At 41.9% G+C, this 17580-nt stretch overlaps 1 protein-coding gene across 1 annotated transcript in view; it reads left to right on the top strand.

Annotated features, from left to right (window-relative positions):
* Positions 1-738: 738 nt before the first annotated feature.
* rbm19 (RNA binding motif protein 19) overlaps positions 739-17580 on the top strand; it is a 48043-nt gene continuing 31201 nt past the window's right edge. Inside the window, exons 1-8 of the mRNA XM_060919405.1 lie at positions 739-901; positions 1096-1278; positions 6036-6158; positions 9216-9254; positions 12420-12654; positions 12827-13041; positions 13129-13188; positions 15173-15251. Coding sequence (XP_060775388.1) covers positions 866-901; positions 1096-1278; positions 6036-6158; positions 9216-9254; positions 12420-12654; positions 12827-13041; positions 13129-13188; positions 15173-15251 — 970 coding nt within the window. The 5' untranslated portion in view covers positions 739-865. The remainder of the gene's footprint in view (positions 902-1095; positions 1279-6035; positions 6159-9215; positions 9255-12419; positions 12655-12826; positions 13042-13128; positions 13189-15172; positions 15252-17580) is intronic.

Genomic DNA, 17580 nt, shown 5'->3' with positions numbered 1-17580 from the left:
TTATAAATAAAAAAAGATAAATGTTGACAAAAAAATGCTACTATGTTTGTTGTTGTTGTGAGCGAGCGAGTCGCCAGAGGTCCATAACTGGGGTCTGTACCGTAGGATACGGATCCGCTCGCCAGCCAATCAGAGCGCAGGATTTGATGGAAACCGCACCGTGAAAAAAAAAATAGTATCTCATCTCATTATCTGTAGCTGCTTTATCCTGTTCTACAGGGTCGCAGGCAAGCTGGAGCCTATCCCAGCTGACTACGGGCAAGAGGTGGGGTACACCCTGGACAAGTTGCCAGGTCATCACAGGGCCGACACATAGACACAGACAACCATTCACATTTATGGTCAATTTAGAGTCACCAGTTAACCTAACCTGCATGTCTTTGGACTGTGGGGGAAACCGGAGCACCCGGAGGAAACCCACGCGGACACGGGGAGAACATGCAAACTCCACACAGAAAGGCCCTCGCCAGCCACAGGGCTCGAACCCGGACCTTCTTGCTGTGAGGCGACAGTGCTAACCACTACACAGCCATGCCGCCTAAGGGACATACTTTCATATAAAAAAAAAAAAAACACTAAATTGGTCCAGGATATGCACTTTAACCACTGCACCACCCTCTGTGTGTGTGTGTGTGTGTGTGTGTTCGCTAATGAAAACAGAGCTTCATGACTGACTTGCTGTACTTTTACTGTTCGATAGATGGCAGTAAAGAGCACTGAGCCTTCCTCTCTTGATGACGACATGAACTACGTCACGCTGCAAAGATGGCGGCTCAGTGAAAGCTCACATGCTTAACTGTTGAGAAATCATTTTTCAACTATTTATCAAAAGTAAAATAGTACCGTAAAAATAACTGGAGACAAAATGTCACGACTTATTGTGAAAAATCTCCCGAACGGGGTGAGTCTGTGTCTCTACTGCACAAAACCTAACAATCGCTTCTTTCTGTGCGCTTCAGATCCACAACATCACCTGCACTCATCCGAGAGCTGAAGGAGGCTGCTGCTGTGTGATCTTCCTCTCTGCGATTAAATACTCGTATGTTATGCAGGATGTAGTGCAGGTGGGTTGAAGTGTGTCTCCTGTGTGTCCAGATGAAAGAGGAGCGTTTCCGGAAGATGTTTACAGCCTTCGGGACTCTGACAGACTGCGGGCTGAAGTTCACCAAGGACGGCAAATTCCGGAAATTTGGCTTCGTTGGATTTAAGTGTGAAGAAGATGCTTCAGAAGCGCTGAAACATTTCAATAAAAGCTTTGTAGACACGTCCAGAGTGACGGTGAGTCTCTGACGGAACAGAATTTGTCTTTGCCTTGTTTTTATATTCCACTTTAAATTGTACCGTAGTGACGTCATGTTACTCACAGATTTATACTGGCATACATGTCAACCTTTGGTCAATCAAACCTGTATAACCAACCTCCAAAATCCGTATTTCCCTTATAAAATCCGTATAAGATGCAAATTAAAATAATTTACCTAAAATTTGAATGATAATTAACAATGATATATCCCAGTTACTTTTTATTCAATATTAATAACAATAAACCTTCAGAATGAATACAAAGCTCCGATGTTCGACAAAAACACAAAGTGTTATCGGCGTAGTTACGAAGGAAATACTTCGTTGTTTGGAGATAGGTTTCACCGGGCGGCTATTATGCGCGAGACTTCATATTAGCCACAAAGTCAGAAAAATCTGCTCGTAAAATTTGAATGATAATTAACAATGATCTATCCCAGTTACTTTTTATTCAATATTAATAACAATAAACCTTCAGAATGAATACAAAGCTCCAATGTTCGACAAAAACACAAAGTGTTATCAGCGTAGTTACGAAGGAAATACTTCGTTGTTTGGAGATAGGTTTCACCGGGCGGCTATTATGCGCGAGACTTCATATTAGCCACAAAGTCAGAAAAATCTGCTCGTAAAATTACGTTATAATGACCAAATACAATGAAAAGTATTTTTCCAGTCTCACCTGTGAAAGGTAATCCTATGTGATCTCATTTGGACGGTAAACCTGTTGGTATAGTTAAGCGCAGCACATGAATGAGGCATCTTTATTCTCGGCTACTGTCTAGACGCTATACCAGAGACGGCTGAAGAATCTCCACTTTGCCCCATCCAATATGGCGGCGGGGATGACGTATGATTCTACGCAGAAGGCGGCGTCTATGTTTATATGTCTATGACTTCCCGGTTGGCGGGATTCTCGCAATGCGGTGTGCGCATGATCAAAAGTGGAACGAAGTCTCGCTACCACAAGATAACGCGCGATTTCATAAGACTCTTTACTGGCTGTCTGTGGTGTACAGTACGTTTGTAAATGTTATGCTTTCTTTTATCATCGTGGGAATTGATTATAGCTCAAAATAAATATTGAAGTTTTTTTTAAAGAATCCGTATAACTTTATTTATACGCCCGTATACTACGTTTATTGAATCAAATCCGTATAAAATACGGACATTCTGTATAGGTTGACATGTATGTACTGGGGACAAGTTTTCAGCTTTTGTAGATTATATGAAATTCTTTGCAGATTGCATTAGAGAGTATTTACTGTACCCTCTTAACCACAACACTAATTTCTCACCTTGTCACATATAGAGGGCTACTGCGTGACGTCACCATACCGCGAGATTTTGTTAGGGCGCCATATTGGAAGACCTCAAGTACATACATACAATATAAAACAAACTACGAGCGAGAGTTTTTTACTACTTATCTGTTTTTATTTATATATCTTTGAATTATTTGGACGTGGGGGAAAAACTATATTTAAAATCCAAAGAGGGATGGAGGGAGGAAAATTAAAACAAAAGAAAGAAATGAAATATATAACATAAATGTGATAAAATTAAGGATGGTTTTATTCAGTAAACATTTTAAAAAAATGTTCTACAACACTAGCCTAGTGATTTACCAGTAACAAAATGGTCTGAACATATTCTGTACTGTTGTAGATTTGAAGTATTCAGATCCGCTCTGCATAAAGCAGCTAAATCCTCTCTCTGTCTCCTGGCAGAAAGCTCCTTGGTTTGCTCCCCTTGTGTCTCAATCACAGCTGGTATTCTGTAGAAAGACTTCTTTTCACCTTTCCCATCAGCTTTGTTAGAACACCCTAACACAGCACAAAAGTTTACCATTGTAGGGTGTTTGATGAACCAAGTGCATGAAATTCTAACGAAAACACCCTAGTCATTAGACACACTGTGTCAGTGGCTGGCTGTAATAAATGCAGCCAAGGGACAAAACCATCAATCAGAGTCAGTTTCTCAACATATCGCTTCCTTTCAGCAGGCTTCAGGGTTTTGAAATAATCTGCTATGTCCACAGATCATGCACAGACTTATCCATTATATCCACAGTTTTTTGCCAAGTCTCACACAGGTTTCTTTCAAGTCTACTGTTGGGCCAATAAATCATAAATAAAGCCACTCCACTTTATTCTCGTGGGTTCACATACCGCTGCCGTTATTTCCCCCTAATCACGAGTTTGTTGGTCTTCCAATATGGCGCAGGGTTTGTTTACTTCCGGTTTCGGGTGACGTCAGTGCAAGGGGTCTATACTGGCCTTCAGGCTTCACTTTTTCTGTCATTATCTTTTTTCCAGGGAGACATGGGACAAAAATAAACTACCTAGGCCTACATGTTTTAACTTTTATTTATTCTCAAAACCTGCAATATGTGAACTGGACGAACACACAATGCTGGTCAAAGTTTGTGGATCTGTCATTAATTTTTTTTTCCCAGGGAGACATGGGACATTGTGTTGGGAGACTTGGGACATAGTAGGGAGCCATGGGACAAAAATAAAATACCTAGACCTACATGTTTAACTTTTATTTATTCTCAAAACCTGCAATATGTGAACTGGATGAACACAAAATGCTGGTCAAAGTTTGTGGATCTGTCATTATTATTATTTTTTTCCCAGGGAGAAATGGGACCAAAATAAAAGGCCTAGGCCTACCTGTTTAATTTTTATTTATTATCAAAACCTGCAATATGTGAACTGGACGAACACACAATGCTGGTACAAAGTCAAAGTCCCTTCCCACGCCATATGGCGGCGCCGATCTCCGTTTCCATAGCCCTCGGCCTCTCACCTATTACATAGCTAGGGTTACAGTGGGGGGCTAGTCCTCTGGTAACCATGAGAGTTTAACTCTCCACTCGCATCTGTATTGCAGCATGCCTTGCCAGACGGCAGTAGGTACTTTTTTTTTTTTTTATGATGGTCTTTGGTATGACCCGACCCGACCGTGAGTAGAACTTGTGATCTCCCAATCGAGAGGTGGACACACTAACCACTAGGCCAACTCACGATCACAATGCTGGTACAGCGAGAGAAAAATGTCAGTTTACCCAAAACCTGATGAGACAAAAATGGCTCCATTCTCAAGAAGGAATGAAATAAACTTGATCCTCATGCAGGGACATGGCCACGTTTTTAACAAAAAAAAAGTACAAATATAATAGTTTAAAACCACAAGAAAAAAACTGTAACAGGAACTGTGAAAATTCTCCCCATCTGGCCATTTTGAAAAAAAAAATCTTTGTTTTTTTCCCCTAGAATTTAAGTTTAATAAATAATACTATTTATTTTTTTCGCAGTCCGGTTTTCATCAAATCCTGCGCTCTGATTGGCTGGCAAGCGGGTCCGTATCCTATGGTACGGACCCCGGTTATGGAACTCTGGCAACTCGCTCGTTCACAACAACAACAAACATAGTAGCATTTTTTTATCAACATTTTTTTAATAAGATTTATTTATAAGATTATCAACAATCTTATAAATTTTTGCCAGCATTTCTCAGGAGAATAGCATTAATTTTACAGCATGGATAGCGATAACGACAGTGTTCACAGCGAAAGTGAGTTTTACTACCCTGAGGAAGAAGAAATAAAAGAAAACATTTCAGGAGAAAGCTAAAAACCTGTAACTGTTAACGCCGAGCAAAAACATGGCTGAATCCTGAATGACTCCTATTTGTATTAATAGGGGACGACATAGGCGGCAAAATGTAGTTTTTTTTCCCTGCCATGGAAGTGCACTTGTATACCGAGGAGGAAGCCATTTGCATTACAGCCGTGAATGAGGATTCAGAATGGCGGCTCAGCTCAGTTTTCCCTTTCGGGCGCTCTCGTTTTCTGTTAGAATTTTGTAAAGAAAAATATAAATATATTATTTACCAGTTTAAGGTCGGTCCGTATGGTGAAATACCGTGACCTCGGCCTTGAATACTGACCTCGGCTCAGAGGGCCTCGGTCAGTACTTTCAAGACCTCGGTCACGGTATTTCACGATACGGACCTCCCAGCTGATAAATTTGATATATTTTAATTCCTAACAAGATCCTGAATTCACCAGCAGACATTACATCATAGAATAGAGGTGGACTGTGAAGTAGAAAATACACATTTTGGTTGATAAAAATATTGAACTGCACAAACACATCTGCAGTGTCCAGCTTCATGGTTTCAAAGGAAGTAGATTACTCTAAGGGCCAACATCTAACTTCTGATGTAATCTAAAACCTAATTGATTGAAATTAATTTATGGGAATACAAACCGTCCCAAGTCTCCCCACTGTCCCCTATCTTAAGTTTCTTTCCTTTTTCTGAGGGACGTTTACATTATTCTGGCCATGTTAGTAATCAAACAACTAAAAAAAAAAAACCCAAATCAAAATCTTGACTAAGTGACAAAACATTTTTAAGATGAATTGAAAGCTTATTGAAAGCTTGAGCTTCATAAACACCATCAGTAATTTATTGGGATGTTCTTTTGGAACCTGAAGTGTGGTGAACTTTGTTGGAGGGGGTTATGTTTTCGCCCCTGTTTGTCTGTTCCCAACTTAACTCAAAAAGTAGTGAACGGATTTTGATTAAATGTGGTGTACAGCTTTAGGATTATCCTAAGTTCAAGTGATCTGATTTTGATGTTGATAACATGTGGCTTGACGGAGGTATGCACTCTACTGTGTGTCCTTCTAGTTTTTATTTTTATTTGTTTTGTTTGTCAGGTGGAATTTTGTACAGATTTTGGAGACCCCAACAAAGCGAGACCCTGGAGCAAGCACAGCCGCCAGCCTGACAAAACGAAAGACAAGCAGAAGCCAGAAGGAGAAAAGACAGCTGAGAACAAGGTGAAACAGGAACATTTCTCTAAGAGCATAAGAAAAAGGCTGCTTAAAGTGTATGTAATGCCTTATTGTAATACTTTAAAATTAATATACATCATTAGTAACGACCAAAATGAATTAATAAAGCAGGAGAAAAATTATATAAATTATTTATTTTATTATCAAGCACAAAACTGTCGATAAATCGCGGCGTCCGGATCCCGGAACCCTGGTTATCTGGGTCATTTTGGTTCATTTGACTCCGTGCTTGCTCACGCACTGAAATTGGATATTGTTGTTGGAATCTTACAAAAATAATGATGGGAAAGCTCTGTGTTGTATTTGGATGTTCAAATTCCTATACAACAGGACATTCGGTTCACAAATTTCCAAGAAAGAACACAAATCTAAAGTGACAGTGGGTGAAGTTTGTGCAAACGAAGTGTGCAGATTTCGTGTCACCTACTAATAATAAATCTGGTTCATCACCAGAACAACCACATGGTAATTATTGGAGCAAAAAGAAACTCATTTATTTAAATATAGCTGCAAGCAGCAATGCGGGGCCAAGCAGTGTGACCCAGCCTAAGTTGCCATGGCAACAGAAAGAACTGACCAGGCAGACAGTTAGTCCAAAGTTACTATGTACCAAGTTTGAGAGAAATTGGTCAAAAATTGAGGGAGGATAAGGATTTTAATAGATTTTCACAAATTTCAAAATGGTGGAAAATATACCTGGTGGAATATGACGCCATAGAGCGTGTTGGATTCATTTTGACAGACGGATTCCAGAGATAGTGGAATTTTGTTTCTACCCAAAACACATCATGAGATATGAGCCAAAAATCATTTTTCCTAGTTATAGCACCCCCTAGTGGCCTATTTGGTCCTAATGTTTTGTGCTCCTTTGGGGTGGCGTGGGGCATAAAGCCACCAAGTTTCGTTAAGATACGCCAAAGGACGGCCGAGATATGAGCACACTTCCTGTTTGGCATCTGCGCAGCCAATTTTGATTGGCTGCCACGGCCAAACGGTTATGAAATTCTAAAAAACGGGTAAGTTTCTTGTGCAGCTTAGTCCATATTTGCCATCTACCAAGTTTGGGAAAAATTGGTCAAAAATTGAGGGAGGAGAAGCATTTTAATTGATTTTCACAAAATTCAAAATGGCGGAAAATCTACTGGGTGGAATATGATGAGACGGAGCGTTGGATTCGATTTGACCCAAGGATTCCAGCGATACTAAGATTTTGACGATCAGACCTACGGTTCAAAAGTAACAAGCAGAAATGTACCTGCGACTTTGACCCGTTGGTGGAGCTAGAGAGTTTGATGTGGTGAGTTGAAATTTGCTGATAAGAACCTTGAGGCAGCCTAGAATCAGTGTGCCAAATTTGAATACCTGTCGTCAGACGGTTCTATGGGTTGCCATAGAATTTCATTGATTTTAACAAAATTCAAAATGGCGGAAAATCCTCAAGTCAGAATATGACGACATAGGGTGCGATCGATTCGTCTTGACCCAAGGATTCCAGAGGCAGTGGAATTTTGTTTCTACCCAAAAGCAATCATGAGATATGAGCCAAAAGTCATTTTTCCTAGTTATAGTGCCCCCTAGCAGCCAATTTGTTCCAATTTTTTTGAGGGCCTTTTTGGAGGGGTGGGGCATAATGCCACCAAGTTTCGTTAAGATATGCCAAAGGCCGACAGAGATATGAGCACACTTCCTGTTTGGCGTCTGCACTACCAAATTTGATTGGCTGCCACGGCCAAACGCTTACGAAATTCTAAAAACCGGGTAAGTTTCTTGTGCAGCTTAGTCCAAAGTTGCCATCTACCAAGTGTGGGAGAAATTGGTCAAAAAATGAGGGAGGAGAAGCATTTTAATTGATTTTCACAAAATTCAAAATGGCGGGAAAACTATCCGGGCGGAAAATGACGTCATGGGGTCCGTTGGATTCGTCTTGGCCCAAGGATTCCAGGGATACCAAGTTTTTGAAAATCGGACCAACGGTTCAAAAGTTACAAGCAGAAATGTACCTGCAACTTTGACCTGCTGGTGGCGCTAGAGGGTTGGGGGTGGGGACCTAGAATTTGTTGTGGAGAATCATGAGACTGTCCAGAATGTGTGTGCCAAATTTGAGCATTTTCCTATGTACGGTTCTATGGGCTGCCATAGACATCCCTAAGGAGAAAGTTGAATTGTCTATAATAATAATAAGAAAACCTACAAACACATTAGGGGCCTTCGCCAGCTTCGCTGCTTGGCCCCTAATAAATGACATTCGATCTGATATTTGGACAGTTCGTCGATTCCCCTATTATCTCACACACAGTGCACCAGACGCAGAATTATGAGCAACATTTACACACTTGCGACATCTGATCTCATCGTATTTGATGCACTTTAACAGGAAGAAAAATGCATGCACGAATTCATCATTAATTATTAACTGAAACATGTTAAATGCTCATAGATTGCAATATTGCAAGACTCGATTTGTGTTTAGTTTTGTTCAGGAAAACTCGATGAAAGGTAACCACTGCATTCTGCACATCCATCCATCCATCCATCCATCTCATGCGCGCGACAGGGGAAGACTGTCGTGAACTGGCAGTTTCTCATCTTGGGGGCTCGAAATGATAACCATTTACTCCGGAATATCCTTGATAATTATTTGCCCCTTCATCTGACAGATACGAATCCCAGTCACTATCAGAATTCTCTCCAAAACGTGATTCCATATCAAGACTGGTCTCACCACTGCTGCGCACGGGAACGAAATTGATACCTGGATGGATACACGTGTGACGTCACGCACTCCTTCGGGATCTTCCAGATCAGTCTCGGCAGCTTCTGTGAAAATCGGCTGATCTTATTGATTTTTCCATCAATTTATGGCCTTTTGGATCAGCTGTGGTTCAAAAACACATGGCCAATCATCATAATGATTGTTGCTTTGTACAAGCAAAAAAGTGGGGTTTAGAGGCATTGCATACACTTTAAGCTTTGATAATTGACAAAACTGTTCCAAAATTTGTGTTGTTTTTTTTTAAGAATTAATTTTGCCTTTTCTCACAGGGAAAGAAAGAGAAAAAGCCTCTTGACGTTCTTGGAGAAGTAAGTTGTTGGGTTTTGTTGTTGTTATTGTTGTTTGTCTTAAAAATATCGTGGGAAATTCCCACATGCTGTTCCAGAGCCTAAGTATTTTCCCATGCACAAGGTTGGAAGGGTTCCATTAAAAATGTATTCCAGTACAATTCCTAATTACCTGTTAAAGGAGAATTGAAGTCATTTTTAAACTTGCTTTATTTCTTAATTAAAGCGTTATTCAATTATTTTTTTGGTTTTAGTAACCTTATATCGTGACTCGTATTGGCAACTAATTGCAATTAAATATCATACTTATCAGCCTATTCGGTTTTTAGCCGTGTTGAATGTAGTTCGTTTGGTCCGCGGCAGGCGTCGCTTATCCGCGCGATCTTCACGAGACTTGTGCGAGACTTCGAAACATGGCGCGTCAGCCAGGTGTCAGTGCCGCCATTTTGAAAACTGCTTTCCAAACGAAATATTGCACAAAAACGAGTTTAAATGACGATTACTGCTTACTTTTTTCAAACTTTGCTGATTGCTATCAAAACAAACAAAACTTCCGGCTTGATTGCATCAGCATTCGAAAGAGGGCGCGCGCGTCTTTTGACAACATTGGTAGATGTTGGTCACTTTGATTTCCGCTGTACGTTTTGAAGAACAACAACTTTATTCATCACACACTTGCGAAATTCCTCTCTGCATTTAACCCATCTGAAGCAGTGAACACACACGTAAGCAATGAGCACACACACATACCCAGAGCAGTGGGCAGCCATGCTAACAGCGCCCGGGGAGCAGTTGGGAGTTAGGTGCCTCACTCAAGGGCACCTCAGCCCAAGGCCGTCCCATATTAACCTAACCGCATGTCTTTGGACTGTGGGGGAAACCGGAGCACCCAGAGGAAACCCACACAGACATGGGGAGAACATGCAAACTCCACACAGAAAGGCCCCCGCCGGCCGCTGGGTTCAAACCCAGAACCTTCTTGCTGTGAGGCGACTGTGCCGCCCCAAGACATCATAGGATGGATGTTTTACTTCCGTCCTACGATGTCTCGCACAGGTCTCAACAAATCTCGTTTACGGCCATTGCTTTGACATACGGACTGATATATTACAGAGCATATTTCAAACACTCATAACTTGCTATAGCAGCGACAAAATAGCGATCAAAAATGCATTCCTATATTTAATAAAATGAGGTAAATAGAATTTTGATACTAAAAAATTTGCCTTCAGTTCTCCTTTAACAAATGGAGCCTAATCCAAGTATCACAATATTACAGTAACATCCTTAGTTTCTGTTACCTTTGGATTAAATTAGATGTCAAATCCTTATATGATGACCGCAGTTTCACAGCTGGAAGGCATAATTTGCACTCTGCTGTAATGTTATTCCCCTTTTCTGTTTCAAAGATAAAATACTGGCAACATTTCCACTCAGTGAAAGCATCTTATTCACAAGAGGCCATGATGATGAATTGCCAATTACAAGATTAGCTATGGGTTCACTTGAGACCAGAGCAGTGTTGTGAGACTTTGTGTTGTAATGCGTGGGCATGTGTGTGACAGTATATCATTCTGTATTATTTTAAAATTGTAATCCTGCTAATAATCCCCATTTTTACTAAATGCATCAGTAATCTGATTGTCTTTTTTTTCTGTAACTTGAACAGAATGCAGGTACTTTTTTTTTTTCATTTTTTTTGGAGCCTAATTACGCATCTCATCTCATTATCTTTAGCCGCTTTATCGTGTCCTACAGGGTCGCAGGCAAGCTGGAGCCTATCCCAGCCAGCGATGGGAATAATGGCGTTAGAAATAAACGGCGTTACTAACGGCGTTACTTTTTTTAGTAACGAGTAATCTAACTAATTACTTTTTACATCGTTATAACACCATTCCTGTTACTTACAATAAAATACTATGCGTTACTTTATTAAAGCTGTTCTCATCTGGCACGCTGCTCGTTCAGCCTTTCTTTACTCTGCTTTAGTGTGGGGCGGGGAGACACGAGACAACGGCACATTAAGCCAATCAGAGTAGATTTGGACAACATACGTAGGTAGGCCACGCCTACTGCACTACTGCGCGCTCTTTCAATCAGAAGACACAGCGATGGCGAGCAGTCAGCCCAACACTGCGCTTTCAAACTGGAAATACAGACATTGCTTTTCATTACTTGAAATAAAAGGCAAAAATGTGTACGTGCAATGCACATTATGTCGAGGAACAAAGCGTTTGTCCTCGTCAGTGGCCAGTAATTAGTAACAATTTTAATAACTACAAAAATATATTAAATTTGATAGATGTCTTCTCACATTGTCCCACAAAAATATTAATATAGTGTAGATAATGTTACTGTTTGGTTCTGTTAAGTGTCCATTTCAGTCATTAAACACATTTAACATTCACTTTTATTATGATTACACTAATTGAATTTGATTTATTTTTTGGGGCGGGGTAAACACAATCTCATTTCATCTCATTATCTGTAGCCGCTTTATCCTGTTCTACAGGGTCGCAGGCAAGCTGGAGCCTATCCCAGCTGACTACGGGCGAAAGGCGGGGTACACCCTGGACAAGTCGCCAGGTCATCACAGGGCTGACACATAGACACAGACAACCATTCACACTCACATTCACACCTACGGTCAATTTAGAGTCACCAGTTAACCTAACCTGCATGTCTTTGGACTGTGGGGGAAACCGGAGCACCCGGAGGAAACCCACGCGGACACGGGGAGAACATGCAAACTCCACACAGAAAGGCCCTCGCCGGCCACGGGGCTCGAACCCAGGACCTTCTTGCTGTGAGGCGACAGCGCTAACCACTACACCACCGTGGCGCCCTAATTACGCAACTCCATCCGTGTATTCCGTTACTTCCCAAGGCTGCTTGTGCACATGTAGACTATACTGTAAACGCTGCAGTGTCGCACAGCTTGTCGGTTTTGAGGGCTTGCAGTACAACACAAGCTATAAATCTCTTAATCATTCAGGACCAACAGATGTTTTGTAAACTTGTGATCAACTGCTATAAAGAAAGTATAAATAGTGTTTACCGTGCTCACTGCACTGTCATGATGATCTTTGTTCTGCGGTGCTTTTGTTAAACCCTGTATACTGAGCACACAGTGGGGTTTACGGTGAAATTGTATTCTGTAAACGTTGGCATTTTCTCAATCCTCAGCTGAAAAATGATGAAGGCTTCCAAGAGTTCCTGGCTGTGCACAAAAATCGCACACAGGTGCCTACTTGGGCCAATGACACCGTGGAAGCCGGAGCAGTAGAAAAGAGGAAAGTGACGGAGAAAAAGAAAGAAAAGAAGCCTGCCAGCGATGACTACTTAAACTTCGACTCGGATGAGTCCGAGGACTCGAGTGAGGATGAGGAGCAGGGTACATCTGAGGATGAAGATGAGCAGGGTGTGTCTTTTTATTTCTCTCCTACATAAAGGACAGAGTATTTTTATGCAACTAATGTTGCTTAAAAAAAAAGGAAAGGATTTTTTTTCCCCCACAACTTTTACATACACCATTTAATAAAACTGTTTAACTGACATTAGAATATAAACTCTCATGTCTCGTGATTGAACAGGTTCTGCTAAATTGGCTCTGAAGGAAGGCCTGTCTGATATGGACTACCTCCGCTCCAAAGTAGTGAAGAAACCAGACGTGGTGGATGAGAAAGAGGAGGAGGAGGGGGATAAGGATAAGGCAGAAGAAGAAGTGCAACAGATGGACAGTGCATATGAGAGTGGAGATAAAGACAGCCAGAAGGCAACACCACCATTCTCATCATCAAAAAACAAGGTTTGTTCAAACTCTTATGAAACATTTCTGAACCTTATCTTGTGCCAGATGTCTGATTTCCATTTTTATACTGTTCTTCCCTCACAGTTTGAACCTGCTACAGAATTCACAGTCAAGCTACGAGGAGTGCCATTCACTGTTAAAGAGGTAATGTTTAAATCCTACTCGAGCACCATTTCTCCAGTCGATTGTTAGTAAACCCTGTTAATGGGTCAGGACTGACGATCCTCAGTGACGAGCCTCATACCGACATTTCCTTCCATTGAAGCTGTGTTCACACTTATACCGGTACGATAGTGGTATAACTGTATCGATACAAAGTATACCGGTACAGTTTAGTGCATCTGTCCACACTAGTGAGAAATGTTTGCGGTTTTCTTTCACGGTAGTTGAAATGCGCATGCGCGAAATGTTTCCGTGGTTACCGAGTAACTTCCTTCCGAGAATATGGCGGATGAAACAACGTGTGTGTGCTTTTTGTTCTCAATGTACAGTCTGTATTTCTGGTGGTCATTGATTCAGTCAAATCGTATAAAACGCGCGAGGCAGTTGAGAAAGAAACAAAGAAAACGAATCTCCGTTCTCCAACAAACACATAACTTCGTCTTTGCTCCATGTAGCTCCACGGTCGTTTTGAGCCATTTTGACGTTTTATTTACAGCTGGAAAGCACGGGCGTATTGTATTGTATGAATAACCCGGAAGAAGTAGGAATGGATTATTGCGCATGCGCATTATATTTGTATCGATACAGAACCGCTTCATCTGTCCACACTACAGCGAAGCGCTACAGTACCGATACTGTACCGGTACGAAACCCATACATTTGTGGGTTTCGTACCGATAGTTATACCGCTACAGTACCGGTATAGTTGCTAGTGTGGACAGGTGTTGCGGTACGAAAGTAGTATTGTATCGGTACAAAATCCCTAGTGTGGGCAGGGTATTAGTTTCAATGCTGTTGCAGAATCCATCCATCCGTTATCTGTAACCGCTTATCCTGTGCAGGGTCGTGGGCAAGCTGGAGCCTATCCCAGCTGACTATGGGCGGGGTACACCCTGGACAAGTCACCAAATCATCGCAGGGCTGACACATATGCCGCTTTTCCACTACCAACGCGGCTGAGTTGGGCTGAGCCGTCCCGTGCCGAGTCGAGCTGAGTGGGGCTGTTGGAGTTGCATTTCGACTACAACCGCACTGAACCGTGCTGGCTGGAAGTGGGTGGACACATTGGGTGGAGTTAGCGAAAGTGGGTGGACATCACGTGATGTCGTTAGGCGGCGCAAACAGTGACATCAGTGACCTTTTAAGCGGATAATAAACAATAAACATGGAGTCGTTAGTGTTGCTGGTCTTGGTGCTGTGGCTTGTTGTCACCGACAACGCCAACAGATACTAGCAAGAGCGTATAGATGAGGCGAGGCGCATAAGGCTTCAGAAATTCTCGTAATTCGTAATTCTTCTTCTTCCTGGTTTACGGTGTTTACAGATCCCAGCGTGCTCACGGGGCATGTGTGGGCATGTGAGGACACTCCTCCTCACCAATCAGTGCACAGGGGAGTGTCTGCTCACGCCCCTAGCTCCACTTGGCTCGGTTTGGCTCGCTTCAGCCCTACTCCAAAACCGTGCAAGTTTTGGGTGCTAAGCAGGGCTGAAGCGAGCTGAGTCGTGCTGTTCTGAGGTAGTTGAAACGCGAGCCGTGTCGGGCTGAAGTGAGCTGAAAAAGGGTAGTGGAAAAGGGCCAATAGAGACACACAACCATTCACATTCACACCTATGGTCAGTTTAGAGCCACCACTTAGCCTAACCTGCATGTCTTTGGACTGTGGGGGAAACCGGAGCACCCGGAGGAAACCCACGCAGACACGGGGAGAACATGCAAACTCCACACAGAAAGGCCCTCGCTGGCCACGGGGCTCGAACCCAGAACCTTCTTGCTGTGAGGCGACAGTGCTAACCACTACACCACCGTGCTGCCCGGTTGCAGAATAATTAATAGAAATATTATAAAATGATCCTTAAGGAATAAAGACAGAAGAAACAACAGAATAATGGGAATTCAAAATAGCTTCAAAATAGCTGGTGCCTTGTGCTTCTATTCTTGCTGATGTCTTGTGTTTATTTTCTGCAGCAACAAGTGAGAGAGTTTATGCTACCCCTGAAACCTGTGGCCATCCGTATTGCCAAGAACACGGAAGGCCGTAACTCTGGTAAGAGCCCACCACGTCCTTTCCATGATCTATAAACAATAATACGAATCTAGTTTATTTATATAGCACCTTTTTAATGTCCAAATTGTGGTGTACACCAATCAGCCATAACATTCTGACCACCAACAGGCGACGTGAATAACATTTGATTATCTACATTACAGTGGCACCTGTCAAGCGGTGGGATAGATTAGGCAGCAAGAGAACAGTCAGTTTTTGAAGTTGATTCGTTGGAAGCAGGAAAAATGGGCAAGCGTAAGGACCTGAGGGACTTTGACAAGCGATAAATTGTAATGGCTAGATGACTGGGTCTGAGCATCTCCAAAATGGCACATGTTGTAGGGTGTTCCCATTATGTGGTGGTTAATACCTACTAAAAGTGGTCCAAGGAAGGACAACCGGTGACGGTCATGGGTGTCGAAGGCACATTGATTTGCATGGGCACGAAGGCTAGCCCGTATGGTCCAATCCCATAGAAGAGCTACTGTAGTGCAAACTGCTGAAAAAGTTAACCCTGACACCTTTCTGTTTTAGCCAGCATGAACTTTTTCAGCAGTGCGTCCAAACTTTTGACTGGTACCGTATTTATCCACTGGGAGTATAATATAGGTATTTATGCACTGCCTAAAAGCAGCGCTCCTGGTGAGCGTATGAGCAAAATATTTGCAAGGGCACAAAATCAATCTGCAGAGAATAATACTATTATAGCATATGAACCATCAAATTGTGTATTGTTATGTATTTCGCATCAGTAAATTGCTGCATTGTCTTGTGACAGTGATACCAATAATGAGATGCGGATTGCAGTTACGAATACAGATTTATTCCTTTATTTGACATCGCATGCCATGCAACAGAAACAACAACACGACATTTATTATGGCGTGACTCTGCTGGGTGCCTGGTGGACAGCAGTGGCTCAGCACTTTCACTTTACGTCATTACTGTATAGTTACCATTCAGTATCAAACTTGATGTGTCAAACAGTTGTCTGGTTACATCTTTCACATCTATGCGCTTTGTGTGTAGCCACAAACTGCATTGCGCACGCACGCCATTAGGACGAATTAGCATGTACCTGTTCCTGATTAGAGCTCAGTCACAGCAAAACTATCAACTGTCTGACAAACTAGTGGATTAATAAAGCTGTTTTAACTAGTTTTATATGACAGTGTCGTGAATATTTCCATAAAATGTTAGTAAATAATTCCACATCATTAAAAATAAGCGCTGCATAAAACCCCATCTGTCTTAAGTAAAGATACGAATTTCGTTGTCCAGTGGTCAAGTAATTTGTGTCACATCCACATGCTACTAACTTATACTCACATCCACACGCATGCATCTCAAGGACTAATAATTACATACACCTGTCCCTGATCAGAGCGCGATCACGGCACACATTTAAGGACTCTGGTAACTCTAGGACAGTGTTTCTCAAACTTTTTCAGGCCAAGGACCACTTTATCCATAAAAAAAAAACTTTGCAAGCCACCTAACCCCCAAATATCCCAAACAAAAAACAATGAGCCTACTTCAACAGTATATTACAAATTACATACTACTGAAATGACGGTTTTACAAATAGCAGGGCTCGAAATTCGCGGTGGTCTGGTCGCCCGAGGCGACTTAATTTGTCATTTGGCGGGTAATTCCTGTCACTAGGCAGCCCGGCTGGCTAGTTGAAAATAAAAAAAATATATGAAGCAAAGATTCAGACTAGGGCTGTGCGATATATCAAATATACTCGATATATCTCTGAAAATTCTGTGTGAGATACATAAAATTATTATATCGTAACTATCGAGTATTTTATGGTCATCTGCCGACTTGCGTTTGTTTCGTGTTTGTTGCGTTTGTTTAAAACCTTTTCCGGTGGTTTTCTCCCTGTCCCTCAGGCAGTAACGTGAGAGGCTGCCTAAGGGTAAAAAACCCCAAAACAATAACGTCACACACTGGCCAACCAATCCCGGGCGACATCTCGGTGCTGAAAGGAACATGCGGGAAGATTTCCTAGTTTCGGTTTACAGCGCTGACTCAGCCTGTGCAGCACCAGCGATTGCACGAACTATCGTGTAAGCTCTGTCAATTTCAGCGACAAATTAAAAATGGAAGCGGATGAATTGGTTCCTAAAAGAACTAGTAAGGGGTCAGTCATCTGGCATTTTTTTGGATATTGCGAGGAGGACGTGGAACAGCAAATGCCAGTTTGTAAAGTGTGCAAAAAAAACAGTATCAAAATACTCGGGTCTTGAAATAAATGCACATTAGTCATGAACAATGGTAACTACTCTCTTTTGTGTTATTTTTGACAAAAGTAAAATTCATA

This window comes from Neoarius graeffei, chromosome 4, assembly GCF_027579695.1.
Source record: "Neoarius graeffei isolate fNeoGra1 chromosome 4, fNeoGra1.pri, whole genome shotgun sequence".
Classification (NCBI taxonomy): Eukaryota; Metazoa; Chordata; class Actinopteri; order Siluriformes; family Ariidae; genus Neoarius; species Neoarius graeffei.
This window is presented reverse-complemented; position numbering and strand designations above follow the sequence as displayed.